General features: G+C 37.2%; 2 protein-coding genes across 2 annotated transcripts; one reads left to right on the top strand and one right to left on the bottom strand.

Moving 5' to 3' along the window:
- Positions 1–145: 145 nt before the first annotated feature.
- LOC140779905 (uncharacterized) lies at positions 146–8,501 on the bottom strand. Its single transcript, XM_073125233.1, has 5 exons — positions 8,342–8,501; positions 8,039–8,215; positions 1,261–2,326; positions 808–1,181; positions 146–596 (listed from the first exon to the last, which is right to left on the bottom strand). Exons 1-5 carry the CDS (start codon positions 8,354–8,356, stop codon positions 567–569), a joined length of 1,662 nt encoding a protein of 553 aa, XP_072981334.1. The 5' UTR covers positions 8,357–8,501; the 3' UTR covers positions 146–566.
- Positions 8,502–11,366: 2,865 nt separating this feature from the next.
- LOC140778000 (dynamin-2A-like) lies at positions 11,367–25,565 on the top strand. The gene is made up of 22 exons (XM_073122498.1): positions 11,367–11,856; positions 11,969–12,019; positions 12,102–12,222; positions 12,402–12,494; positions 13,673–13,734; positions 14,058–14,175; positions 14,341–14,683; positions 16,178–16,325; positions 16,762–16,863; positions 16,989–17,108; positions 17,667–17,750; positions 17,861–17,988; positions 18,272–18,356; positions 18,973–19,108; positions 19,419–19,495; positions 19,654–19,710; positions 21,102–21,243; positions 21,339–21,499; positions 21,951–22,064; positions 22,254–22,321; positions 23,666–23,838; positions 24,902–25,565. Exons 1-22 carry the CDS (start codon positions 11,719–11,721, stop codon positions 25,156–25,158), a joined length of 2,778 nt encoding a protein of 925 aa, XP_072978599.1. The 5' UTR covers positions 11,367–11,718; the 3' UTR covers positions 25,159–25,565.
- The last annotated feature ends 1,987 nt before the right edge of the window (positions 25,566–27,552 follow it).

The following is a 27,552-nucleotide window of genomic DNA, read 5'->3' as shown; positions in this document are numbered from 1 at the left end:
ATTTGGCTGGCTTTCTACAAACAGAGCTTCTTCAAAATTTAGCACCAATGACAGTTTTCTTTCTCAGATACATTGTCCTTATGTCAATCACATTAACTAATTTTGCAGAAAATATGCTATATATTGCAATAAATAGAAAGTTGCATAAAATATAATGAGACACCTACTAGTAATTTCTAATAAATAGTTGTGAAAGATGCACATCATATGATAGGACGCATCAGAAACATGGAAGGCAATAAACATAGAAAAGGAAAGATTAAACAAATACTCAAATAGGAACTCCATGATTCAATAAAACTTCAGCTAACACGTCTGCAGGTCTTTTCCTTCTTTCGGTGACCACCTATAAATAGCTCTGGTGATTGATATCCAAGTGCACATTGTTAATTTCTGCACTAAGGTACAAGTAAGCGACCCTGGGTTACCCGGTCTATCCGGCAGATCTTCTAACTGGACCGAGTGACGCTTGTCATAATTTAAGCAGCTGCCAGACAACAAAATTGCCTTCTTTCGATGGTTTCTCCTAAATGTTCTCGTTGAACTGGTAGATACTATCACATCTACTACCACCTCTTTGCAGATAAGGAAATCAGCTGCATGGAAGAAAACAACTTAGGGATTAATAGGTCAAAACAATTAGGAATAATCTCATAGTAGTTTGTTAAGAATGTATCAACTACAAGTTTGTAAGAATCCTATTTTTATTGGGACAATCAGTCCCATATCATATATAGATATCTGTTATAAGATGAAGCTGAAATGTTTTCGTCCCTTTTTTGAACGACTTGACAAATCTTCACCTACCTGGCGAGCAACCTGCACCAGCCGCCTATTGCTTCGAGGCGAATCTGTTGTCAAGCTTGCTTTTTGTGACTTCACTTGGGAGTTTGGTTTATCGGCTGACCTCTTTGAATTGCTCTTTTTGTCGGGGACGGTGTTTCCAATGTTGTTTTCTGGAGACTCCCTCTTCCGCTTCCTTCGGAATGTATATTTAAGAAATCTAACAGTTTCAGCTTGACCAGAAGTTCCACTAGATTCAATAGTATTTTCCTCTTTTATTTCAGAGTCATTCAATGGAACATCAGCTTTATCAGAATCCACTTTATGGATGGAAACATCTTCTTCTGCTAGACTATTTGGCGACTTCTGCTCCGAGTCCTCCATTGGCAGTAAATCATCTGCATTATTTTCTACTACTTCAGTCAAATTAAACAGTTAATAAGGTCAATTTTATTTAACAACAATAAGTTGCCATACCTCCATTTTCAACACTGTCAATGATTGACTCAACATTTCTGATAGCTTTGTCATCTGTATCCATCTGATTTTTCTTTGCAAGACTAAGCCTTGTTACTCTTCCTCTAGAACATTGCATAATTGCAGCACTATTCTTTTTGGAAGGCATATCTCGACAATTTTCTGAGCTTCCGGACGTTATACTGCAATCAGGCAAGATCTTTTCATTGATCGCCCTCAAGAGTGTTTCACCAGATTCAGCAATATTCTCTCCAATGGTTATCTTAGAGAAATTGGTACCAGATGCTTTCTGATCAGATTGTCCTTTGTCATGACAAGTAGCAAACTTGGAATTTTTCCCGTGATTAGATCTTGTTCTAAGTTTTCTTGGAGAAACCCGGCGAAAGAATTTTACTTGGCCATCGCCACAGTCATTACTTTCTTGCTCCATGTCTTTTGTCTTGATCGGCCTTTTGGTTTGAATTTCCTCTTCAGCTGTGGAATCAGCAGCACATGGTTCTTGATCAGTCTCATTCTTCCCATCGAGCAACTGACTCTTTAAGTCTGTAAACTGGTCATCACTTTGCCCAGGAGGCAATTTGGCAGTCAGAAGATTCTGTTCAAATGCTCGAATACGCTGTGTGCAGCCATTGCGATAAAGCTCGGCTTCTTTGCTTCTCATTATGATGGATGCTAGATCAGGATTAGTACATGCATTCTCCAAAGGAATGTCCTTCACAGATCCAATTTCTTTAGACTGTTCAGTGAAGCAGCACTGATTGTCTGCAACCCTCTGATTCACTGTAGGACTTGTAACCTCAGGAGCAGATGCATATTCAGGTCCAAAGGAAAAGCAAGGCCTGGAATCAGCACTAATGTTGTTCTCTTGATACTCTTTATCAGAAGTGGCAGTCTGCTCTTCAATTAATTCCTCAGCTAGATTTTTCCTCCTTTGCTCCAGTTTAGTATTTGCTATATTCAACTCCATCCTGAGAGAACTTATAGTATCCTCTGCTCTAAGTAGCTGAACTTCAAGTTCCTGAATCCTTCTAACGTGACCCAGAGATTGGATTCCTGCCTCTCTAACCTGTATAGAAGCAAAGCAGCAGCGTGATTCTCAATCCTTCACAGTTCACAACTTATTGCCAAGAAAAAGAAACGATTTAATAGGAGATTAGGGGTTTAGCATAAAATTGGGTCGCCAATGCAAAGAGTTGAGTGTTGGTTAGTAATTATTTGAACAGAAAAGAAGGTACATTTACTTCAAGCTGCTTGTGTGAAGATGAGTGTGCATCTCCATCGTGGCTTGGTACTACCGGAACATGTTTTTATCCATGAATTAATTTCAAGGTTTTCAGAAATCGTGTATCATCATCTGATGTGGTCATTATGTTCAAGGGCAATAGAAACAAATCCGTTACAATTACATAGCTCATAAAAGTGATGCTTTCCTTTAAAAGAGTACTAGGCATGCTCCAAACAAAAGTCAAGTCATAGTAAATAAAGTATGACAGGTGTTATGTGCATAGATGCATGTCAGTGTGTAGTTATTTCCAAAGAATACTCCATTGTACAAAGTCCAAAACTCCAAAGAGAAAAAAACTAAGCAGGATAGGTGAGGTGAGGCAATTATCCTACCAAAAAGAACTGTCTGAAATGTCAAGTCCTTGAGTACCAATATAAGATTTGTGTAGCATCCATCAAGGTTTGAGTTGTGTGAATATATACATGATGTGATTTGATGCTAGTCCAAGTAAAGTAATAAGTGTTTTAGGAAATCTCGGTGTGCACATTAAATTTTGCATGCATAGCATGTGTTTAGGCATGCAATTATGAGTGTTATAGGAAAATTTTGTGTAGAAGACACATTGGTGGTACAGCCTAGAGCCATAAATTATCACCTGCCAATCACAGTCAGTGAATCATCAATCTCATGCAAAAGAAAAGGGGCAAAATTGTGACTTCACACTATAAAAGGAAAAAAAAACTACACCAGCACCAATAAGAGCTCATCCAAATGAAATCCATTTTGGAAGAGAAAACATGCGATCAACTTATCAGGATGTAATTATCTGGAAAATATTAAATACTCCTTGCAGTATAATACTTGTATTATCAGCAATAAATATCAATGTTTCACAAATTGACCAAGACTCTTGGTTCAATCTATCATGACCGATAATTAGAGGTGATCAAATGGTCCGGCCCGTCCAAACCTGACCCCAATCCACCCAAAAAGAACCGAGCTTAAGCTCAACCCAGCCTCACTTAGGCCCGCTCTGGCCCTAGCCCAATTTAGTAATAGGCGATATGGGTCAAACCTTTGCCTGCCCAGCCTAACCAGAAAGCTCGACTTGACTAGCCCACCCATAGTTCAGCACATCAATCCCGCACGTGGGCTATGGAGAAATTATGTCTTCCATCTTAAATTCTTGTCCACTTGACCAATATAATAAACCCCCCAGTAATCAGACTAGTAGGCAGTCTTCCCTATGCTGCCTCCCCAAGTAGCAACTGGACAATAAAATCGTATAATTTACCATAAACTAATGCAAAGTGATCTAATGTCGACAGTGATCAAGAGTTGTTTATCTTGTCGGCATGACTAATTTGACTTGTCTAACATTCAATTCATGGAGTGCAGCATGCTAAAGGGAAACCCCATTAGAGACAATGGATGAAACAATGTAAACAAGAGCCTAGGTGGGAAATGTTCAAATCAATGACAGCTTTTAGCTATTTCTAGTTTATAGCTCACAATAGATTGGGGATAAGCGGGCCATGCTGACCCACCTTCGCTCCAAAGGCCCGAGCTGCTACGCCCAACTCACTATGCTCGATATTTTACAAGCTAATGGGCAATAATGGGTTAAAATATTTCAGTCCGACCTGAGTGACTAGTGGGCGGGTTGGCGACCATAGGCATAACTCGGTCTGGCCCAGCCGATGATCACGTCTAGTTGATATTCACTTTGCTTTATGAAGTGTACTAGATATTACCAATTTAAAAGTTCCCATGGACAATCTAAATGTAGGGGGTTATCAAATTATCAACAGCATGATACTCTGTTCTAGCTGTTAAATTTTAAACTACTTTGTTTCTTGATTGTGCAAAAGAACTATGCAAAAGTTACTACAGCAAGGACAAGTAACATAACAAAGGTAGTATTCTGAGAAGCAAATACTAGGGAGTAAGAAAGAATGCACATTGATAACTTCCTCAACAATATAATAAAACCGGAAGATATGATGTTTAGTAGTAGGAAAATCATATACCAAACATGAAGTCATGAACAAAAGATGTATGCTATATTATACAGAAAAATGGTGGAAAGAAATACTGGTCGGGCTCCAAGATGAGCAACATTGCAGAAACCATGAGGAGCATCCAGAAAAAGAATTTGGTCCAAAAACTCAATCATCACTTCTATTACTAAGAGAAGATGTGTGATACTTCAAGAGTAGTAGTTACTAGTTACTATCTGCTAAGACACTTGAAAGTAAAAATCAAATCTCAAGAGTCAAGACTATAGTAGACAAGATGGGATAAAAGGTACATTAAGGTTAATTCTTGCAAACAATCTCTTCTCTTTTGCAAAAGTAGAACCCCGTAACAAAACTAATGGAAAAGGCTCACTTTATCAACATAGACCATTCAAAAAATCCTAATATAACTCCAAAGAAGAATTCTCCAAATTAAGAATTGTTAATGAATCGATGTTTGTGTCTCATCAAATATGATTTTACTTACTTATAAACTGAGCTGCCAATTAATATGAACATTGTTCAGCAAGAGCATTTATATTAATAGAAGCATTTTAGGCAATGTAAATCCTCCAAAATGATATAATGATATTTTGTGGAGATTTCCATGATGAAAATAATTGAGCAAATTCAGTCCTCATAAAAAGTTACTCAAAATGATAATGGAAATCTGAAGAAGTAGCCTCACTCATCAGAATTACAGTTAGAAAAGTAAATTACTTTTAAAGAGGCAGCACTGAAGTCCCAATATACAAAATTACAAATGTGCTTTCTATACAAAAAATGTTTCAGCCAAGCATCATTCTTAGAGTGAAGTATCAGAATTGTGGTTTAGAAAGATATTGGACATTAAGCCTTAATATGTGATGCTAATGTTTAGAGTTTTAACATGAATTAAAGATTTGAAAATTAGAAACTGCTTTTCTTAAATGGATTATCTTATCCTAACACAAATGATACTTTGTAAAAACTGTAAAGTTGACCTGACCAACCTACCCAATCACCCTACACTCCTATGGGATTTACCTGACCAGCTTACTCTGACCAGAAAAATATACCATGGAGCAACTAGCAATTGCTTTATTCCTTAGAGATGTAGAGGGGACGAAGAAGAAGCTAACTTAATGCTTGCTTACAACTACTGATACCGATTATCTTGCCACATTATAAATATAATCATACATGCTAGTTGAAGGTCTAAAGAGTTTCCAAGCATTGATTGAGCAAATCTGATTCTATATTTGTTCTCAACCTGGTCTATCCTCTATATTTGATACATGAAGACTGCACATATCACAAACACACTCAAAGCACAACAAAAATGAATTTGGAGCCATCCAAAGTTTCTATTAACTTTGAAGACAAGTAGACAAATTATTCAGAATAGGTTCTCCTTGATGAGGCTTGACTATACAGTTTGAAAATACAAATGGAAGCTGCCATATGGATATGTTAGTACAGGTGAACCTTGTGATATAGTTACCTTATCAACTCATCAAATAATAATTTTCTACATCTGAACCTCAAGGTCACTGTGTGTCTAATTCATTTTATCAGGTATATTTTGTGAACAGAAAACTGTACATGAAGTCATGAACTTAAGTACCTAACAGAGATATTGAAGAGAATATTATCTAACCTTGAGAGAACATGTTGAATTCTAACTTCTGAGGAACAATGAGATTACATGAATCTTATTGAACACATATTTTAAATCCTATGTCAAAAGATTCAAAAAGTCTATTCTTGTTGCCAATATGGGTATTCATTTATAAAATTCCTGCACTTGTGAATATTCTTGGACTACCTTGTATGCTTTGCTCTTTTAGGGATTATCTAAATTTTCATGCCAACATGGGTAAATTAGTTGAAATATGACGCTTGCTAAAAAAATTCTACAATCCTTAAAGTGGATTCACATATAAAGAATGAAGAGTGTCTGAGTATCATTTTGATAAAACATTTCTTGAGGTCTAGCCTTTTTTACTTTTAAACTAATAAGCTTCTAATTTTAAATTTCTTTCAAAGGATTTCTTGTAAAAAAAGTGTTGGAAGTTTAAAATAGAGTTGAATCCATAGGTATTTTGAATAATTTTGCCAATTATGATTAGTGTAAGAAATATGACATTGAAACTACCTAAAGAAGCTCATCTTTGCATGATACACTTTGCAACAAGCCAGAGAAAGAAAGCTGAAACAAGGTCCGTAATACATGACCCTAAAGAGTGAGGCAAACAAAATGATCTCCAGACTGTACTTCATGTAGCAATAGCCTATGCACCAAAAAATTAAAAATTGCTTTAGAGGTGTCCTAATTCTTATGTGCAACAGCTCCTCTTTATCAAAATACTCTTAGAAGTACTAAAAGAAAGCTCCCATAGAAGAGTACTTGTCCCCATAAAACCAACATAAAAGGACAAAGCCTAGATGAGTTCAACAAATGGATTTCAACCCATGTTTTACAGTGATAAAAAGTTGCGGAGCTTCAGGTGTGTGTAGGGGCCTAGGGGGGTGTGTGTGCAGAGAGAAAGAGAGTGATTACCAAATAAGTAGTCCATAGATTTCCAGTGTAAGTAATACAGAAGCAACATGATTTTAACATATGGTAGAGTGCAAAAGCACAAAGAGATACAAACATCCAAAAACACATAATAGATGCAAGCACGATTCCCTCTAATATATACACAATGGAATTTACAATAGGAAAAATGACCATGGTCACCACAAGTAAGTATTATCATATTTATAGTCACCACAAGTAAGTATATCATATTTATAAAAACTGGGCCACTAACTAACAGCAAGATCAAATGGCACAGACAAAGATCTAAGTAAAAAAACTAAAGCATTAGCTAAAGAGCATCTAGAAGTATCTTAAAGATGCAAATTATGTAGCAGTCGAGCATCTGAAAACAGCAATAAATATTGATCAGATGACAGTAGAAAACTCCAGTAGTACAACTCTACGATCATGAACTATATAACAATATCACATGATGCATGAGGATGATTACGTATATACTAAGAAACCTTGATAAGAGATAAAATGTCTACGTAAATAAAGATGAAAGCTTGAACGCTAATGCTCTAGCAGCTCACAACTATCAAACCACCATAGCTCTTAGGGTTACGAATTGCATTCATAAATAACAAAAAAACGAGAGGAGATAAGACTTTAGAATACTTCTGAGCCACAAATCCCTTCTCTCATACATCGACGGATGAATCAATGTTACTGGGGTAGTCCCAATGGGATTTAGTCAAGAAACAAAATGCTTTTCACAAAATTAAAAGCAATCCCCTTGATCAAATCCTCATGTTCTTTACTGCAACCCCATTCATATCAAAATTAAAGAATCCATCCAACTTATCCAACAATTCCAACTATTATCGACCCAGACGAACGGAATCAAGAGATAGAAGAAACCCCCTATAGCAAAATCACCACCAAAAGCATTGAACTAAGGGAAACCGACGATCAATGATAAAGCCAGACGAATCAAAATCTAGGGTTTCCGAGGTCAAATAAGACGACCTTAGAGTCCATGACGGCCTTCACTCGCAGCAGCGTGGCGACGGCCTCCTCCTTCGCGGCGAAGAGGCTCTGCTGGAAACCGAGCGCCTTTCGCTCCGCCGCAAGAATCCGCGCCGCTGACTCCTTCGCCGTGTTGAGTATGATCTCCGCGTACGCCTTCTTGAGCGCCTCCATTTTCTAAACTCACCCCAAAACGAGACCACGCCATTAGAAGAGTAAAGGAACAGAGCCGGGGGTAGAATAAGGAGACGGATAACGGAAGAATAGAGTCGGATAAAGATGGGGCAATGAGATTATTCTTACCTCGGAATCCCCCATTATTCGAGGGGTTAGGGAAAGGGGGAGAGGGGAGTAAGGGATGGCGGTGGTTGTTGATGGCGGTTGACAGAGGAAGAAAGAAAGAAGAAGGTGGGCGCTGCTGCTGCTGTTGTTGCTGTCCTTTTCTTTTCGGTTTCCTAATTTTCTTTTCCTTTTCTTTTTCGTTTTCGTTTTTTCGTGTGTGTGGAAGAGTTCGTTTGGGTCTCACTGATGATTATCGTGAGGGTTCACCGTGGCCGTTCGATGGTTATTGGGCGGTTGCGATGGGGTTGTTTGAAATGTGAGGGCGGGTGTGGACTGTGATGAGAGAGGAAACGAGACGGATGGTTCGGGTTGGATCCGAGCCGCCGCTTGCTTTCGCAGGCGCGGAAACTGTAAGTGGGGTGTTAATAGAATCGGGTTTTAGTATCCGGATCCGATTAGCATGTATACCAGACAAAGCGGATATGATTTTATTTGCAGCTGTACGATCCGATTATAACAGATATATGACGAATTTATCAAAGTTTTGTCTGGCCATCTTTAATAATTTAGTTTTTTTTCTATTTATTATAAAGAAATTTTCTCTTCTTTATTCACATCTTTTATCTAATTCGCATTGCTGTCATCCGTGTCATTGCTGCCTGGCCGAGTGCTAGCAATGCGTTCTACTAGGGTTTGGCCTTTTTCCCCTCGTCAAGAGGGTTTTTCCTCGTAGCCACCGGCGATGGAGGGGAGAGGGTTTTTCCCCCCTTAGTGGGTGCTACTTCTCTCCTCTATTTCTCTATTTCTCTCTCTCCTATTTCGTCTATCATTAACCCATCTTTCTCTCATGTTACCACCTGGGTCACATCTGTTATCTCATCCGCACTATTGTTGTTCGTCTAGCTTCCAACTTTGCTGGTTATTAGGATTTGTCATGCCTCATCCTATCTTGGGCTACTTTTTATGAGAATAAAATATCTTTATGGATATAATAGGCAGATATTTGCTCTCTTCTGCTCCCATATTGTTTTTCTTTCTTCTTCTTTATTTGTTTGTTTTGTTCTTAGATTCACAGGTTTACTCAAAATGAGATCTTTAAGTATTTTGTTAAATTTATTGGACTCCATCACTAGTGTGCCTGTATCCCTGTCTAAGCTTGCTCCTTGGTTGGTGCTTAGCTTTTCAAAGCTCATGCGATTCTATCTATAGTTTTGCCGGTTGGCCCGACAAAAGGCTTACTTCTAAATCATTACTCTATCTCATATGTTTTCATTGTGTTGAGTGCTTGTTTGATACTTGCGTAAATTGTTGTTTGATTGTAATAATCATCTTCTTAACCTCATGATCATTATGAGTTCAAATCCGAAGATGAAATTGGATTTCGACTCACGTAGAAAAAGTTAGGATTACTATGGATCTTCAAAGCTAAGAGTGAACTAGAAATCCAACCGTTTGATGATAAAATAATTTGAAACTAAAATAGATTTGAGATGGAGAACGAATTTATCATAATTGATCGATGAAAGGAGAAGCTGAAGAGATGTGGTGATGATTGGCCTAGGGTTATGGTAAAATGGTGGAGATGACAATTGTGGAAGTCAAGATAATCAGTAAGAAAAGGATAGAAAGGAAATATAGCCATTCCTTAGGGTTAGGAGGTGCAACTATATGAAGAGAAAGACAGCAAGGAAGATTCTAAATGATGGCTAAGGTTCTAAAGCTTGTAGGTAATCAAACAACGAGGAATGAGACAACCTTACAAATTAATTTTAATAATATAAGATAATTATTTAGGTGTGCATCACATCTATTTATAGGTAGCTCCTTAATTTGACTAGACTTGGTAATAGGATCGAACATACTTGAATCTTTTTACCTAACATATGTAAAAATACTTAATAAAAAATACCTAAACTAAAATTCCTCACGTTCGAATGCCAATTTAGTTTTTATTCTTAGGAATTTGCGTTCAGACGCCTATTTAATATCCAATTGTGAGATATATTCTTCGACTACTATAATCTTTATTTCCTTTCTAAACTCAAACTAATATATCAGTCTATATTGCTGCTACATGTAGGGCTTGTTTTAAGGGCTTTTGCCTTATTCCTCGTTTCATCTTTTGTATCAAGTTATAATCTGTTAATTGAAATGAATGATATAACAAGTCTACGAACTTTATTTCAAAAAAGAAAAACGTTTGGCCCATCCCACATCTGAGAGGGTTATGAAGGGAAAAAAATAATGTAGGATTAGAGGTTAAATAACCGGAGGCAATCGCCGCCCCTCTCACCCTTGGCTTCGCATTCGTCTTTAGCCAACGAAGAGATTTTATCGGTAAAGGAAATGACTATGTTGGAACTTTTACTCAATTGTAGCTAGTTGTCTCTATTCTACTTGCAATAAAACTACTCGTCCCTGTCTACCATGACCATTCCATTTAATTGCAGAGTTTTAAACAATACTATTGAAATCACTATAGAATACCTATGGGTTCATTCCATGAGACATGAAGACTATAAGCAGTGAAAGAGGCTTAAAAAGTGCCCAAAAGATATCAATGAGTATCGAACAGGCCACCTTGACGACCAAACCCAGAGGGGGCCCCCAAGGGACGAGGAGATAGTTGCAAAAATTAGGCATTGGCGACCAAGGTTATGGCAACTTTGGAGAACATTACAATGGTGGAGTCACAAGCAGAGGACGATGCAACGGTGGCGATAGAAGCTATTGATGCAGCGATGATAATATCGGTGGTAGTTCTCCTTCGAAACTGTGATTCAAAATTTCAAAAACTTTGTCTCGATCTCACTCCTCTTCGGAGCAGTTCCTACGTGGACCCCCAACCGTGCGTATGAGAGAAAAAGAAAAGAGGGTACAAAGCCTCCGCATTCTACATTGGACCACTGGTTTTAATTTAAACGAAGAGCTCGAGGGATCTCTATTTCAAATTCACCACCTCCTACCGTTTAAGACTGTACACCAACCAGAAAACGCCACCTCACCCGATTCCGACGCTCGGCCCAATAAATTAGTCCTCATCTCTGATTAGTCACTAATGGGAAGAACAATTCGTGAGAATAAAGCCCCTCCCCTTCGATTCCCCTCCCTCTCCCTCTTATAGTCTTATTTCGTGACCCTCCCTCTGCTTTCCCCGGCGAGATTGCAAGGGCGGTCACGGGATCTCGCGTTCTCTCTCTCTCTCTCTCTTCTTCTTGGTTCCATCTAAATACATCCTTTCTGCGCTTAATTTTAATCCATCTTTTATCCTTCGATTCCTTCCAAGTTTCTTGGATCCGACCTGCTCCATCGTCTTCCCCGTCGGTGCAGCTCCGGATCTGGTTTCCTTGTCTTCGGATCGTTTCTTGCGGATCTAGATCTCGTCTTGTTGCGGCGCCATGGAGACGATGGAGGAGCTGGCGAAGCTCTCCGAGGCCATGCTGCAAGGGGCTGCTCTTCTTGCAGACGAGGACGTCGACGAGCCCTCTTCCAAGAGGAAATCGTCCTTCCTCAACGTCGTGGCCCTCGGCAATGTCGTAAGTGTGGTTTTGCCATCGCAATTGCGTCATCTTTAATCTTTGATGGGTTATTGAAATGCTATTAGCTGTTAGATTCTAAATCTCACCATTCTTGGTGCATACACGGCAGGGTGCAGGGAAATCGGCAGTCTTGAATAGTTTGATTGGGCACCCGGTCTTGGTATGCAGCATTCATTATGGATTAGTAAAACTTTTTACCTAATTTTATCTGGTTTGATGGCTAACTTAGGAATTGGTTGCAGCCTACCGGAGAGAACGGTGCGACTCGGGCACCCATCTGCATTGATTTGCAGCGGGATGGCTCGCTTAATAGTAAAACAATCATCTTGCAAGTAGACAGCAAATCCCAAGAGGTTTCTGCAAGTGAGATTTCTGGACTCGTTGAATACTGTAGAATATTTTGTTGCTGCCAGTTCTCCAGTTTCTGACCTGGAGACACAATGCTGGGATGAAAGTGTTTTCACAAGACGAAATTGTGATAATAAAAAGATATATACTGGATGCACTGGTGATTTCTTTTGGGTTCCTCATTCCTGTCTCAGGTGCTCTCAGGCATTCTTTGCAAGACAGGCTAAGCAAGGGAGCAGGAAGGAGCCGTGCAGATGGAATATCTTTGAAGTTACGGACAAGTACAGGTCTGTTATCTAATTCCTCTGCTACATATCTTTTAGTATTTTATATTCATTGTCTTGTATAAATCCTCTCTGAGATTACGGAGTAAAGTTATTCTGTAGGATCTTAGTTTGTTCATGTTCATGTAGGGCTTCTAAAATCGTGATTATTCTAGTGTAATCATGTTTTGACAATAGAAATTTTTATTATAAAAAAAAACCAGCTACAAATATATCACCATAAGGGTGTTTTTCACTGATCATGTTGGTTTCGAGGCAATTCCTTCTAGTGTTTAGATCAGATAAATCTTTCCTAAAAGGCTTTTACACAGTAACTGCAGTCCAGGGTAAAGTTCAGCTCTCTCATTATAAAAGGCCCTTATCTTGTGTTGTAGATCTTGATCACCACTAGTAGTTACCCATTTGGTTGTGGAATAAGAGAAATTAAGGATAGGATACAGGTAGGGACTTGTCATGGGATAAAGTGCTATCCCAATTTTCTTCTTGGTGTTTGGTTGCAAAAGGAAGGATATGATTGAATAATTATGTTGGATAAGTAGAAGGTGTTTGGTTGTGATGGTTAAGATAATGGATAAGAAGGATCAATTAACCTTGTTCCCCTTTAGTTGGTTTGATGTATAGTAAAGATAAAGACTACTTCAGATTTTATGCAAAATAACTATTGTTTGAATTTTCTTTTTAATCTCACTATCCTGTATCTGAAGTATGTTGCAACTGTTCAAAATGAACAAGTAAGGGTTACATTTGGTCATGTATTACATAATCCCTAGCTAGAAAAGTTCATTTTTCTTAATTGATACATGCTTTTAGTAGTCTGATACATGGTTCTAGTGATGTATTTCCATTTGCCATTTCAATATGAGCATAATAAACTTTTTTTTCCAAGTGTCACGCTTTTTGAAGATGAAAACACACAAAACATGTCGCCTACATATTAGTGAAGAAGTTTCCTTTCACTACTCAGCTAGCTTAGGTACACCTGTTCTGAGTTAGGAGGTGGCATTATTATTGTACTAAGACAAAGTAAATCATTCTTGCCTGTTAGATATAAATGATCAAATCTGATTATCATTCTAATATGAATTAGTGTGCATGCTTTGCTCTTCTTTTCCACAGTTTTCTCGACGCTGCTAATATGTAATTTGACAACATTGCTGATCCCCGATTTTATTATGTCTCAGCTTCTCCATTGAAATTGATTGATTTACCTGGACTAGATCAGCGAGCAATGGATGAATCGGCGGTTAGTATCTGCTAACATTTCATTGTTCTTTCAGATTTATTGTCAATTACAGATTGATGTTTATCTCTAGATTTTTTACTTTATGATGCTACTATATAAGAGGGAGAAATACTCTTGTACCTAATAAATGGTAAAATAAGTTAAAACCACAATTGGGTGGATAATGATAAATTAATAATATATATATTTCAATATTGTTGGTGTACTAGTTGTACTTTAATGCCTATGCTTCAAATGCCTCATTATGCTCACTGACCAGACTAACTATTTTATTTCTTCTGTGTTTCTGCATTTTTGGTGGGTGATCATGCTACTTGTTCCAGATCAGTGACTATGCTGCACATAATGATGCAATTTTGTTAGTCATTGTTCCAGCTTCCCAAGCGCCTGAAATTTCATCATCTCGAGCTCTTAGACTGGCCAAGGAATTTGATTCAGATGGTTTGTGCTGTTAATCTCTACTCTCTAGCCGAATCTCCTCTTTACCTCAATTTGTGGAACATGATCAATGTTAAGCTTGATTTATTGTGCTTATTGTTTATCATCTTCACTTACATGTGTCCTGTTGTTCTAAGCAGAACTTTATGCTTCTTCACTGTGTTGCAGGAACTAGAACAGTTGGCATTATAAGCAAAATCGATCAAGCAGCTGGAGACCAGAAAAGTCTTTCTGCTGTTCAGGCCCTCCTCCTGAATCAGGGCCCACGAAATGCAGCAGATATTCAATGGGTTGCTCTGATAGGGCAATCTGTTTCTGTTGCTTCAGCACAAGCTGGATCTGTAGGTTCTGAAAGCTCACTGGAAACTGCTTGGCGAGCTGAGAGTGAAAGCCTTAGGTCCCTACTGACCGGAGCTCCGCAAAGCAAGCTTGGTAGAATAGCTTTAGTTGATACACTTGCCAAACAGATACGTAAAAGGATGAAAGTCAGACTCCCAAACCTCTTGAGCGGGTACAAATTCTTACCCGTTGTTTCCTCCTAGTTATCTACAATGCCTAAGATGTCTTTAGTTCAAAATTAGCATCTATAATTAATTTATATATAATAAACAATTCATTAGTGTATGGATTAATAGCAGTGCAGGAACAAGTTTCAGTTTTATGCATTCTCAAAATGGAAAACATGTACACATTATCATTTGTATTAGATTGTCAAAAGTGTGGGAAATTAAAGTGCATATACTAATTACTTTTTATTCTTATAAAATGTGCACCTTCTTTAAAAACTTATTCATCCACTCTTCTTCTAACCTCCATTGTTTATACAAATATTAGATACTCATATTACTGGTTTGTTTTCTATGGTAGTCAATATATTGCAATACAGATAGTGTTTCACTATATAACTATATGTTTTCACTACAACAATATGCAGGTTATATCAGTGTATAAGTTGCGACTAATTCTATATGCCTGATAACCGATGGCCATTGTGATTTGTGAAGGAATTTGTCGCGAATATAAATATAATTTTAGTATATATCCAAAGTACGAATTAGAACATCTTACTAATTTTTTAACATGTAAAGTCAATCTTATTTGTTTTTTTTTTCCTATATTTATGTAGAGCAGGCCTTGCTACGATCCTTGATCAATTTCAGAAATATCCTTATTTTTAGTTCTGAAGTAGTATTGATATGATTGTTATGCATCGTTTTAAAAGGATATTCACAAACCATTCTACCGTTGTTACTCACGTAAAAGTTATAAAAGCCAATATGGCAAAATACTTGAAAATTTGCTGGGTTGGCCATCTGTTCAGTGGTGAACCATAGACCACCCTGACTTCCACTCACATGACTTTTGGTTGTCATCATGCTTTCTATTATGTTGCTTAAGTACCTAGCATGCTTTTTTTATTAGATTTTGATTGATAATTGTTTGAAGATTGTATGTTTCATATTTGATGCAAACAATATATTTGATTGACTTATTCATGTGCATAAGGTCCACTATATATCTATTAGTACATTTACACATATATTGGCCTATTACTAAGATAATTTTATATATAACACATATTTTATATCATACAGAATATATTTAACTATTTTATTGCTAGACCACATAAATGCTTCCATATGCGGCATTATACTTTTTACGTGCTATGCAGTGGGGTGACCGTCCGCATACCGTTGGCGTCACAACATTGATAAGATTAAACAAAACATTTTTTTTTCATTTATTACTGGGTAATAAATTGCAAAATATTTAGAAGTTGAGGCATCTGTCCTGATATAGGACTTATCCAAGTGAAGCAGGTTGTTTCACTTATCTCTAAGTCAACTGTAAACTATATCCGACTGTGGTGACCTGGAGTTTAAGCTTTCTTTGGATAATTGCCATTGAATGTTGTAATTGAGTCTCCTATAGGTAGCTTTGTAGAATTGTTATTACATCTATGCTTATTGAACTTATTCATCTTTTCTCTGGTATGCAATTGCAGTCTTCAGGGTAAGTCTCAGATAGTGCAAGACGAATTGGTAAGGCTTGGCGAACAGATGGTAAATAGTGTTGAAGGAACCAGGGCAATTGCTTTAGAACTTTGCCGAGAATTTGAGGATAGATTTCTTCAGCATATTGCAGGTGGTGAGGTTAGTAAATTTGTCATTTTATCTTCGCTTTGATCAAATTATGCTTTTATGGTCACCAAAATTTGCCTCTCTTGAAAGAAATCTGTTATTACCAACAGCTAGTGCATTTACTATTTTCAGAAATACTGATGATTAATGATGATTTAAAAGTTTATATATATTTTTCCAATAGAGGTTTGTGCATAGAATTTAACAAAAATGACCATGTGTGCTCAATAAACATAAAAAAATCCATCTTTTGATAGAAAATCCTTTCTTTTGAGATTGTTATATCATTTTTCTTTTGAAATGGTTTAGAATTTGGTTGCCCAGAACTTTTGAAAATGATGTTCCTATTCTTGGGCATCAGAAATTTGAAATTTTGTTTTTGTTTCTGATTCTGATATTATTTCATCTATTTATGTCATGTTATTAATGGAGTAACTTTCCTACACAGGGTGCAGGTTGGAAAGTTGTTGCAAGTTTTGAGGGAAACTTCCCTAATAGGATCAAGCAACTTCCATTGGACAGACACTTTGATATAAACAATGTCAAGAGGGTAATATAACCATTTCTTTATACTTAAAGCTCTAACAAAATCATTCATTTGGATGACGATTTCCTTTTATGATGGATAACTCAAATAGTAAGATAACTTCCCTTGTGATTTATCTGACGTTCTAGATTGTTTTGGAAGCGGATGGTTACCAACCATATCTGATATCTCCGGAGAAAGGTTTAAGATCTTTGATAAAAGGAGTTCTGGAGCTGGCGAAGGAACCATCGCGTCTCTGTGTTGATGAGGTAAAATTAAAACATTGTAGTGCACATTCCAGTTTGTTGTTTAGATAATAATATGTTGTCAAGTTTATCATTATGCAGGTGTGAACAAGTTATAGTTGGGTTTTTATCATTATGCAGGTGTGAACAAGTTATAGTTAGGTTTTTATCATTATTCAGGTGTGAACAAGTTAAAATTTGGCGGTGGCACATTTTTTTGCTTTAACATAGATGGACTTCTCTTCATGTTCCTACTGAATTGTGTTTTTCTTTTTGATACTTGAGCTGTCAACTTTAGTGGAATTCCACTGCTGATTATATGAAGACATCTTTTCATTTTTTTAAAAAATCATTTTTATTAGGATCATTTAGGGGATGTCTCCTCTAGCTGTTGAGGGCTGAAAGGTGCCTTGCATTTAGATTTGCACAAAGCAACATATGCTAGGCTTTGAAACTTGGGCTATATGTTGATCATTGTTTCACTTGAATGTAATAAGTTTGGAGTCATGCGTAATGCATTATTGCATTTATGATAATTAAGGCTTTGTATTTGTTTGCGTCTAATTGGGATAATTCTATCAGGTACACCGTGTGTTGATCGATATTGTGTCTGCTGCTGCTAATTCTACTCCTGGACTTGGTAGATATCCTCCATTTAAGCGTGAGGTAGTCCTCTCTGGTGTTCTCGACTTCTCATGCTTGAATTTTGACCACCAATCAATAGATTTGTCATTATGCTTTTTTTTACAGTAAACTTTGTCCTTTTCCTTTGCAAGGTTATCGCAATAGCATCTGGTGCTTTAGATGGGTTTAAAAATGAGGCAAAAAAGATGGTGATTGCACTTGTTGATATGGAGCGTGCATTTGTTCCTCCTCAACACTTCATCCGTTTAGTGCAGAGAAGGTAGAGTGGGTTTTGCTTGATAATGATACTTATGCACTTAATTAGAGCTGCAAGGTGATGTTACTAATAACAGCAGTGTTTGTTTAGACTACTCTTTTTCAAACAAATTTGTTTAGCACTAATGCTGACCATTGGTAATTTCTTTTTTAAAAATCAAATATGGTACCAAACTACCAACGGAAGCAACACCAATCTGCTTCTTTACTTCTATGGTAGCTTGGCAGCAATAAGCAATAACTATGAAATGGCCTGTAATCTTTCTACTGTTTTTACATACTTTCAGGATGGATAGGCAGCGTCGTGAGGAAGAGTTGAAGAATCGGTCTTCTAAGAAGGGACATGAGGCTGAGCAGACCATCTCAAACAGAGTGAGTGTCTCCTTTCTCCTGTGGATTTTTAGCTTTATGTTTCATTTATTGTAGATGAAATATTCTTCTAATAGGTAATATTCTTCTAATAGGCCACAGTACACTGATAGTCATTGTCTCATTGGTGACTCGGTGCATATCTAAAAGTGGTGCCTATGTGGGTGCATATGTATTTCATATTAAAATACGTCAATTCACACAAATATGAATTGAAACTTCTCTTCGTTTTTTCTATTATATAATTAGATAAAAGAAATAAAAGTTTTAATAATGAAAGGAAAATCTTGAAGATAGAACAAGGCAGTTGGAAATTGATACCTATCAAGGTTCAATTTTTCATGTGTAGCAATAGAAGATTTTTTGTTCTCTCAAACAAAAGATATTTACGGATAAAATAAGAACCTAATTCTCAAGTAAGTCCCATGTTACTTTTTTATGCATGTTATGCTGCAGTCATTTGATGTGTACAGTATATGCCACAGCATACGCAGTCCGTAGGCTGGATCCAGAAGTATAAGATGAATGTTGGTGATTCATTGACTGCTTAATTTGGTAGACAATAATTTTATGTGAACTTTGGTTATTATTTCCTTGAATTTACAAGTTTCTACTTTAGGCAACAAGCCCTCAAGCAGGGCCACAACAGGGCGGTAGCTTGAAATCAATGAAGGAGAAGCCTGGTCAACAAGATAAAGATGCAAAAGAGGGATCGAACATACAAATTATTGGACCTAGTGGAGAAATCACAGCTGGTATGCACCCATGGCATAAAATTTTCTCAGTAAAGCTAATCTATCCTTGAGGGAACTCCATTAGGACTTTGTTTATGCATAGTTTATTTCTTCATTCATGTTATCCTTGACATGCCTTACACTTTGACTTCAGTATGCCATGAACTTCTGTTTTCAATTAGTATATTCTCATATGGTCACTCACCATGCATCAACCTATAAGCGTGCATGCAATGTGTATTTTTGGAGAAGGCTAATATTTATATTCTTGTGAGGTTTTAAACTGATGTACAGTAACTATTCTCTGTTGCTTCTTTTCATGTATTCTAAGGTTATCTGTTGAAAAAGAGTGCTAAATCAAATAGCTGGAGCAGGCGTTGGTTTGTTCTAAATGAGAAAAGTGGAAAGGTCTGTAATATTTTCCATCTAGTCTGAGATCCTCAGTATATATTGTGCTTAGGAATAGAACAATTTAGCTTTTCCAAAATTGGCTACAACCTTGAATCTTGTTCTTTTACTGTTTCTTCATGGTATCTGATTTATTCTATATTAAACTTCTGATCCAGCTTGGATACACCAAGAAACAAGAGGAAAAACATTTTCGGGGTGTCATCAATTTAGAGGTATTATTTGTTTGTTCTTTCATATTGTCTGCTTGTCATGAGTATAGTGTATTATGTATAAATTTCCCTGTTCTTATCCAAATACTCAGCGTTGGGTTGAGCTTTGCTTATATGATTCTCATATGGTTGTTGAATTATTGCTTTAACATTTTTTAATATTAATTACTTGTGCATTCTTATCATGGACCATCAAACAATATTCTTTCTGTATTAGCTATTGGTATGATTGTTTTCTTATGGCTTCATTTTTTTACCAACAACAATTTGTCAACTTATATCTTTGACTTCTTTGACCAAGCAAATTAATGATTTACTGTATTAGTTAGTTTTTGTATTATTATTGCGGTCTTTTTTTTGTGGCCTCTTTTAATAACCATATGTCTTTTGGCACCACTTAATTTCAATTTATACCAATTCTTCGATAACCAACATTAAAAGTGCAGTCAATGCTCATTTCTTTTCTTGTTTGCCAAGTAGGTGTAGGAATCAATAATTAGGTTACAAGGTATTCACTGTTATTTGTTTCATTAACAAAATTAAAATTTTCTAAGCATATACGAGCACCAAATTTCTAAGCATTAGGAGCGGTCTCAAGTTGTGTACTAGCCTCCCCAAAATTGTTTGGGGAAGACTTCCATGGTCATGATGATGAAAAGGATTGCTTCTTTTCCGTGGTCCAGCAATGTATTGAAAGACATTTTTGATGACTACCTCGCTAAGTCAAAAGGCGTTAGTGCAAGGCAAGTAACCACATGCATGAGGAGAGGAACAAGACTTCTTCTCCACCTTCTTCTTGCACAGCCCTACTAAGCCAGAAAGCATCGACACAAGGCGGGTGACCATGTGCTCAAGAAGAGGAGGATGGAGACTTCTCCTCCTCCTCCTTTTCTCTTTCTCTCTCTACATTGGGAACTGCTTAATGTCATTTCTATCACACATTTTTGATACATTAATAAAATACACAATATATATATATATATATATGTATATATTTGTGAATTGTGATAGTTTATTGTTATGATTGTAAATTGCATTATTAAAAAATTATATATGCTATATTAGTATATATTATATGTCACAAATAATTATTTTTTACATATTAAAAATGCTAACTCGTCTTGGTGCTTGTCTTGCGCCTAAGCGCTTGGCGGTGGGGTGACCGCCTGCAACCTGCGATCGCCTTTCAATACATCGGGTACCGGAGAAAAGAATATTAACACGTGGAGACACTTACTTTCTTCTGCATAATTTATATCTGACTATATATCACACTTCATTCTTTATATGAGATAGCAACTCATCTATTTACAAATTTTGTAGAATTGTGGTTAATCAGTTGATCTTAGAGTTGGGATTAGTCACTTACTGTTGTATACTCTTGCATCGTTTAGGAATGTCATATTGAAGAGATTTCAGATGAGGAAGATCCTCCCAAAAGTTCTAAGGAATCGAAAAAGGCAAATGGTCCAGATTCTGGAAAAGCTCTTGTCTTTAAGATAACTAACAAGGTTGCATATAAAACTGTTTTAAAAGGTAAATCTTTATTAGTGTTCTTTCATAATATCCTTTTTTTTATCTTATCCTCTTCGGTTTGTCCCTTATGAACATGTTTATCTGCTAATCTGCAGCTCACAGCGCTGTTGTACTGAAGGCTGAAAGTATGGCTGATAAAGTTGAATGGGTGAATAAGATACGAAGTGTTATTCAACCTAAAGGGGCTCCTCCCAAGGGTTCAAATACTTCTGAGGGTGGCCCTTCCATTAGGCAGAGCTTTTCAGATGGTTCGTTGGTAAGTTGAAACTTCTTATCAATTGTTTTTTTTTTGCAAATTTATGTAATTCTGCTTATACTATCAGAATTGATATTGTTCTGTAGAAAACTGTTTTCACATGGAAGTAAGAATCCTGATATAAATGTTTGTTAACTTGTTCATATGTTCTGATTGATGCCAGTTACTTGGCTGTATTCTTGTTTTATCAGCATTTTGACTTTTCACTTGGCTGTATTCTAGTATTTCGGTGGATGGGGAAGTTGCTTTTCAGGAAGCAACTTGCTGTTTGTGGAAATAATAAAACATTGTTTTATCTCTTTCTGTTTATATATCATATATAGGTGACATGCAGGTTACTTTCATGCATCCGATTGATCTTAAGTTAATCGGTGTGATACACATTTGATATGTGATTGCATGGACAGTATAAGCTTAAAGATGTTAAATCTGAGTACATGTACTTCTTTAGGACACAATGGCTAGAAGACCTGCTGATCCTGAGGAAGAGCTCAGATGGATGTCTCAGGAAGTTCGTGGTTATGTCGAAGCTGTTCTGAATAGCCTTGCAGCAAACGTCCCAAAAGTATGCTTTCTACTTCAAGCTTTTACTTTTTCCTTATTTCTGAGGCCTTTAAATTCTAGATGAGTTGGTACCCTGGTCAAATAAAGCTGTGTAATAGCATTTTTCTTGGCCACTGCTACCAAGGTTCAAGCTTAGGATGAACTACTTTATTAGGCTTGTAGAACGATACTGACCATGCTTATTGTGCAGGCTGTTGTACTTTGTCAAGTGGAGAAAGCAAAAGAGGACATGCTAAATCAGCTTTACAGCTCAGTGAGGTTGGTGACCTCACATCTTGATCTGCATAGGACTCTGCTGGTTTTTTACTTTTTGGCTTACTTTCTGAAATATTTTGTCATCCCGTTTATGATTCTTCTGGTATGCTTTTCTTTTTATTTGAAAGTTTGCTATGCTTGTTTTTCGAGGTTGCCCTAGTATACACTTGTGGTGCATAGAAATATCTAGATTCAGATACAGATATTTTTTTAGCTTCGTAAGATGCAGTACTATAATCTTCGTTTGTATCAGCTGTATTCCTTTCCTCCTATGTTCTGGATTATTTGCCCACAGTAAAGCTTTTACTTAGGTGCAGCTTTCAATATTCTGCTCGATTTGCGTAGATCAGTTATAATTCCACTTGAATGTGCTTCAACATGCACTCCAGGTGGATGTGCAAGAATGTTGAGGGTAATTGTGATATGATGCCGCTTGGCGTCTTCGATCTCAAGGGTCACTGTATTCTTGCACAGACATCCTTCTTGATATTTTGCTATAAGTATCTCTTGTCACAAGACAATAAGTTAGAATTTTGTCCAGATTCTGGGTGCTTCATATGAAGTTGAAGTTTGTCTTGTTATGTTAGTAATCATTTTTCTTTTTTCCCTGAAGGCCTATTAGGCCACTGGTAGCTGGATAATAGCAGCTGATCATACAGATAACATCCACCGGGTTTACAGAGATATTTTTGTTAAATAAGTTCAGAAGATGCATTAATTAATTGCTAAATTAGTTTAGAACCTAAAATTATTACCTTTCTTGAGGTGCTCCTGGATAACTCTGATAAGTTTATTAATTTTTTCTATTTAATAAATCCCTAAGAATTTCACTGTAAACACATCTATCTACCCATTCTCAGCTTTTAACAACAATATAAATCCACTGTCAAAGTTCTGTGGTTTATTCAAGGAAATAATACAGAATTCTCAGTGCTTATGTTTTAGTAGGAAATTTAGTCAAAATTTTCTCCTAAGACAATTTCTCTCTAGCTGCAGTTGCACTGGAACAAGTTAGTTGCATTTCTCTTGCATCAAGTGTTGGAATAACAACCAAGTTGGGTGACACCATTTTTTATAAATATTTGGCTTACATAGTTGTTCCAAACCATGTAGCTTCTCTTGAAAAGAAATATTAGAAGGATCATGAGAGAAGGAAATTTATGATTAGATTGGTAATTCACTGAGTTTGGACACACTGTCATGATTTTTCATTTTAATCCTGGAATGAAATGCTTGCAATTGGTTATGTCATTCTTTTCTGTGGAATGTATATTATAATAAAATGCTGCAAGTTTCACAATTTAAACATTTCCTAACTACATCTTGTTTTTCTGTGCTCATTACTAGTGCACAAAGCACTGCAAAGATTGAAGAATTATTGCAAGAGGACCAGAATGTGAAACGAAGGCGAGAACGGTTCCAAAGGCAGTCATCGCTTCTCTCAAAACTTACTCGCCAGCTTAGCATCCATGATAATCGTGCAGCTGCTGCTAGTTGGTCTAATGTTGGTAATGGATCTGGTAAGCTTACTATAGTTCTTCTATGTATTATTGATGCAATCTTTGTGTTTGAATACTAGTTCTTGCTAGAATTTCGAGTGGCACATATAATTATTGACCCTCTGGTAATGCAAATCTTGCAAATAATGAGCTAGTTAGTAGGAAAGAAGCTTGGTAGTAGTAGTAAGGCAACTTTGATTTTTAATTCTTTCATAACAATTATTAGGTTGTTTTTATCCTTGCTTGGCTAACATAATTTGGTGGACAAGGAAGTGAATGTCCTTTCATCTTGATGTACAATGATCGATATCCTTTCTCTGGATTGGTTGTGCACCTCATGCCAGTTGGTTTGGATGGCACTTGACACTTGATTTGCCAGAGACTTGCCGGCACAATACAAGTCGGGTTATATCCGACACTCAAGGAAAAGTGGCAAGTGCAAGATAAATAGAAATAGAGAGATTGTGTGTGTGTGTGTGTGTTGGGGGGGGGATGTTACTCATTGGTTTTTTAGGGAGGCCGTTCTATCACCATTTCTGGCCCACCTTCCCCGCCTAATCCCACAATCTTTCTCTTCGGCAAATCATGTTCTGTGTTTGGTTAATTACACTGAACCCTAAAAGCATTAGGCGACCCGTCAGATCAGACTTTAAACAATCCAAACACTACTTAGATACCTGCCATGCCATCCCATTAGAACCATAATCCCTGAAATGACGTGAAAAAGCCCCATTTCAAACCCTAAAGATCTCTTCCAACTTCTGTCATCATTGTTCATAGGTATTGGAGCTCCTGCTATCAAAATTATTGTGGCAAACACTTTGAAAGTCTAGGTATTGGAAGGTTCTTGCCGTGGGCACGGTTTGTTCCAAGGGCTAGTCAAATATCTTGGCTCCACATTTTCGTAGTTTTTTATCTTTAGGAATTTTTAGTTTCACAATAACCTGTTCTTTCTTGCAATTGGAAAATTTGCTACTCTTGCTAGTCAAATATCTTTTGCAGACTAAGCTTACTCTACAGATGTTGATAATTCTGCGGGACAATTCTTTTTCTTGTTTATAACATGAAGCATTTCTTGATATAGAAAGCAGCCCAAGGAACCCTGGTCACTCAGGCGATGAGTGGAGGTCTGCATTTGATGCTTCTGCTAATGGGATACCAGACCGTTCCAACTCTTATGGTAAATCAAGGTCTAACAGTGCCAACGGTCGCAGCAGGCATTATAGTGACTCAGAACAAAATGGTGATTCAACCTCTGGTGCAAACTCTGGTAGCCGACGTACGCCGAATCGGTTGCCACCTGCGCCACCACAGAGCAGTGGAATCGTGAACAAATACTAGGCATGCTGATTGGCATGATGGCATCCATACACAACCCTTTTGGTTCCAGTTAAATTTCTGCCATTTGGTATACTGATGAGTTGATCTGGAATGTGGAAAGGAGCCCAAAAGGAAGAAAGGAAATCTAAGGAACAACGCCTACCACCACATAAGGATTCCCGATTGTTGTTAATAGAAATATATAGATAGATACTTAATTTTTCCCAGTTCCTTGGAGTTCTAGTGGAGTGATCTGTCTGATGCTCGTCAGGCAGTAGGTTTATTCCCGTTTCACTAGTTCTTGCTTTCATATAGTTATTGTAATTTTTGGCACATGCTTTTGATGTATATTATGCCCCATACTTTGTCTGATTCCATCACGAGCCTAGTTTCGACTCAATTATAAAGTTCTTTTAATCATTTAATATAAGAAAATATTTGATTGTTAGAAAGTGAGAAGAAAAAGTAGTAAGCTTCTTTATTTTTAATATTTAGCTGCAGACATTAAATTAATGAACGTGACTATCTTATCCACTAAAAAGTAGTTTTCTTTTTCTTATTTTAACTTCCTATTTTGAGAGGAATAAATCACTACAGTGAAGTAGATTATTTTATTTATTAAACTCTATTTTCTAGCAAAAATGGAGCACTTTAGTTTATAAACAGAGTGCTTCATTTTCTCTAGCCAGATCATGCAGAAATAATACCATAATCCTAGCATACCCGGAGACCAAGGCCAATGGCGGCGCACAAAACCTTCCCACTCTAATTCTCACACGAGATCCCTTTATTGATTTCTTCCCAGATATCGGAGAGATGACCAATCTAAGCTTTCTCACAAATTTAATATCTAAATAGGCAATCATTCAAATCTATTATATTGGATAAAGTACAGATTCACTCTAGAAAGATTCTTCACTCTAGGTGAATCTGTACTTTATCCTACGCTAGAAAAATGTTGATAAAATTGGCGGTCCATGTGATGCATAAAATGCTATGTTAAAAGATCGACTTGGTTAGTGCTTTAATCTTTATGGATTCAATAATTGATTTTTATGAAATACTAAGTGAGCAGTTTGCTTCTCGTTTTAACTACTGATATAGTCAGTAGTTTGCTTGTAAATTAAAAATGCTGACCATTACTGTTTTACTTTGTAAGATAATTGTTAATGTATGGAGTTATTAAGTGTAGGGGTGTAAACGAGCCGAGCCTGCGCGAGCCGGCTCTAGCTCAGGCTCGGCTCGAAATTAGTTTCGAGCCTCACAATATTGCTCAGGCTCGGCTCAGCTCAACCCGAGCCGAGCTCGAGCTGAGCCTAACCGAGCTCGATTAGAGGATAAGGCGGTGGCGACGTGGGCGGTGGCGACGTGGGAGGCGGCTTGCCGAAGGAGTCGGAGACGAATGGAGGAGGCCGACGACGGAGGAGGAGGCCGACGACGGAGGAAGGTGTGGCGCCGTGGTGGTGGTTTGCCGTCGTTGCCAATGGAGACCGACGGGGAGGGAAGAATGAAGGTGATCGGGTGGATGAAGGTGAGAGTGAAGGTGAGGGTGGGGGAATTGATGATGGGGAAGGTGATGTGATGGGAAATGTGAAGTAATTAATGAGGGTGGGTAGGTGAGCGTGGGGTAGGTGAGGATGATGAATGTTGAGGTATGTTACGGGTGAGAATGAGTTAGTGAAGGACACGTGGCAATATTTCCTTATGCCACGTGTCCTTAGTCATAGGGACTCAGGCTATCGAGCCTGAGCGAGCCGGCTCCAGCTCAGGCTCGGCTCGATATTAATTTCGAGCCTATTATAATGGCTCGGGCTCGGCTCAGCTCTGATCGAGCCGAGCCGGACTCGAGCTTCACCCGAGCCGAGCCCGAGCTGCTCGTCAAGCCTGACAGCCCTAATCAAGTGCAGCAATTAAATTTTATATATTAAAATTTAATATATAAAAATTATAATCTTATAATTGGCATTTTGTTTTTATTATCAATAATACCTACAATATAGGTACTTAATACTTATCGTTCAAATCTTGCCTTTCATTTTTCTTGTCTTGAAAACACTATAGGGTAATTTAATTTGCTAATTCCTGACCGAATAAAAAATATTTCGTAGGCAGAATGAAAACATATATATATATATATATATATATATATATATATATATATATGGTAGTAGGGGTGAAAACGGATTGGATTAACTCCGATCCGACCCGACTCGACTCGGATTCGAATAAAAAGTTTTAATTCGATTCGGATACGAATAGAATTTTTCAAAAAAATTCGGATACGAATACGAGTCGGATATATTTTTCGGATTCAGATACGCATACCCATATATTTCTTTTGAATGGTTTATAATTTTAATTTACTTATTTAAATAATAAATATTAATATTGTTACTAATAATATATTATATATTA

This window comes from Typha angustifolia, chromosome 15 (genome assembly GCF_048772165.1).
Source record: "Typha angustifolia cultivar Huaian chromosome 15, ASM4877216v1, whole genome shotgun sequence".
Classification (NCBI taxonomy): Eukaryota; Viridiplantae; Streptophyta; class Magnoliopsida; order Poales; family Typhaceae; genus Typha; species Typha angustifolia.
Note: the sequence above shows the minus strand (reverse complement) of the source record. Positions and strands in the feature narration are given on the sequence as shown.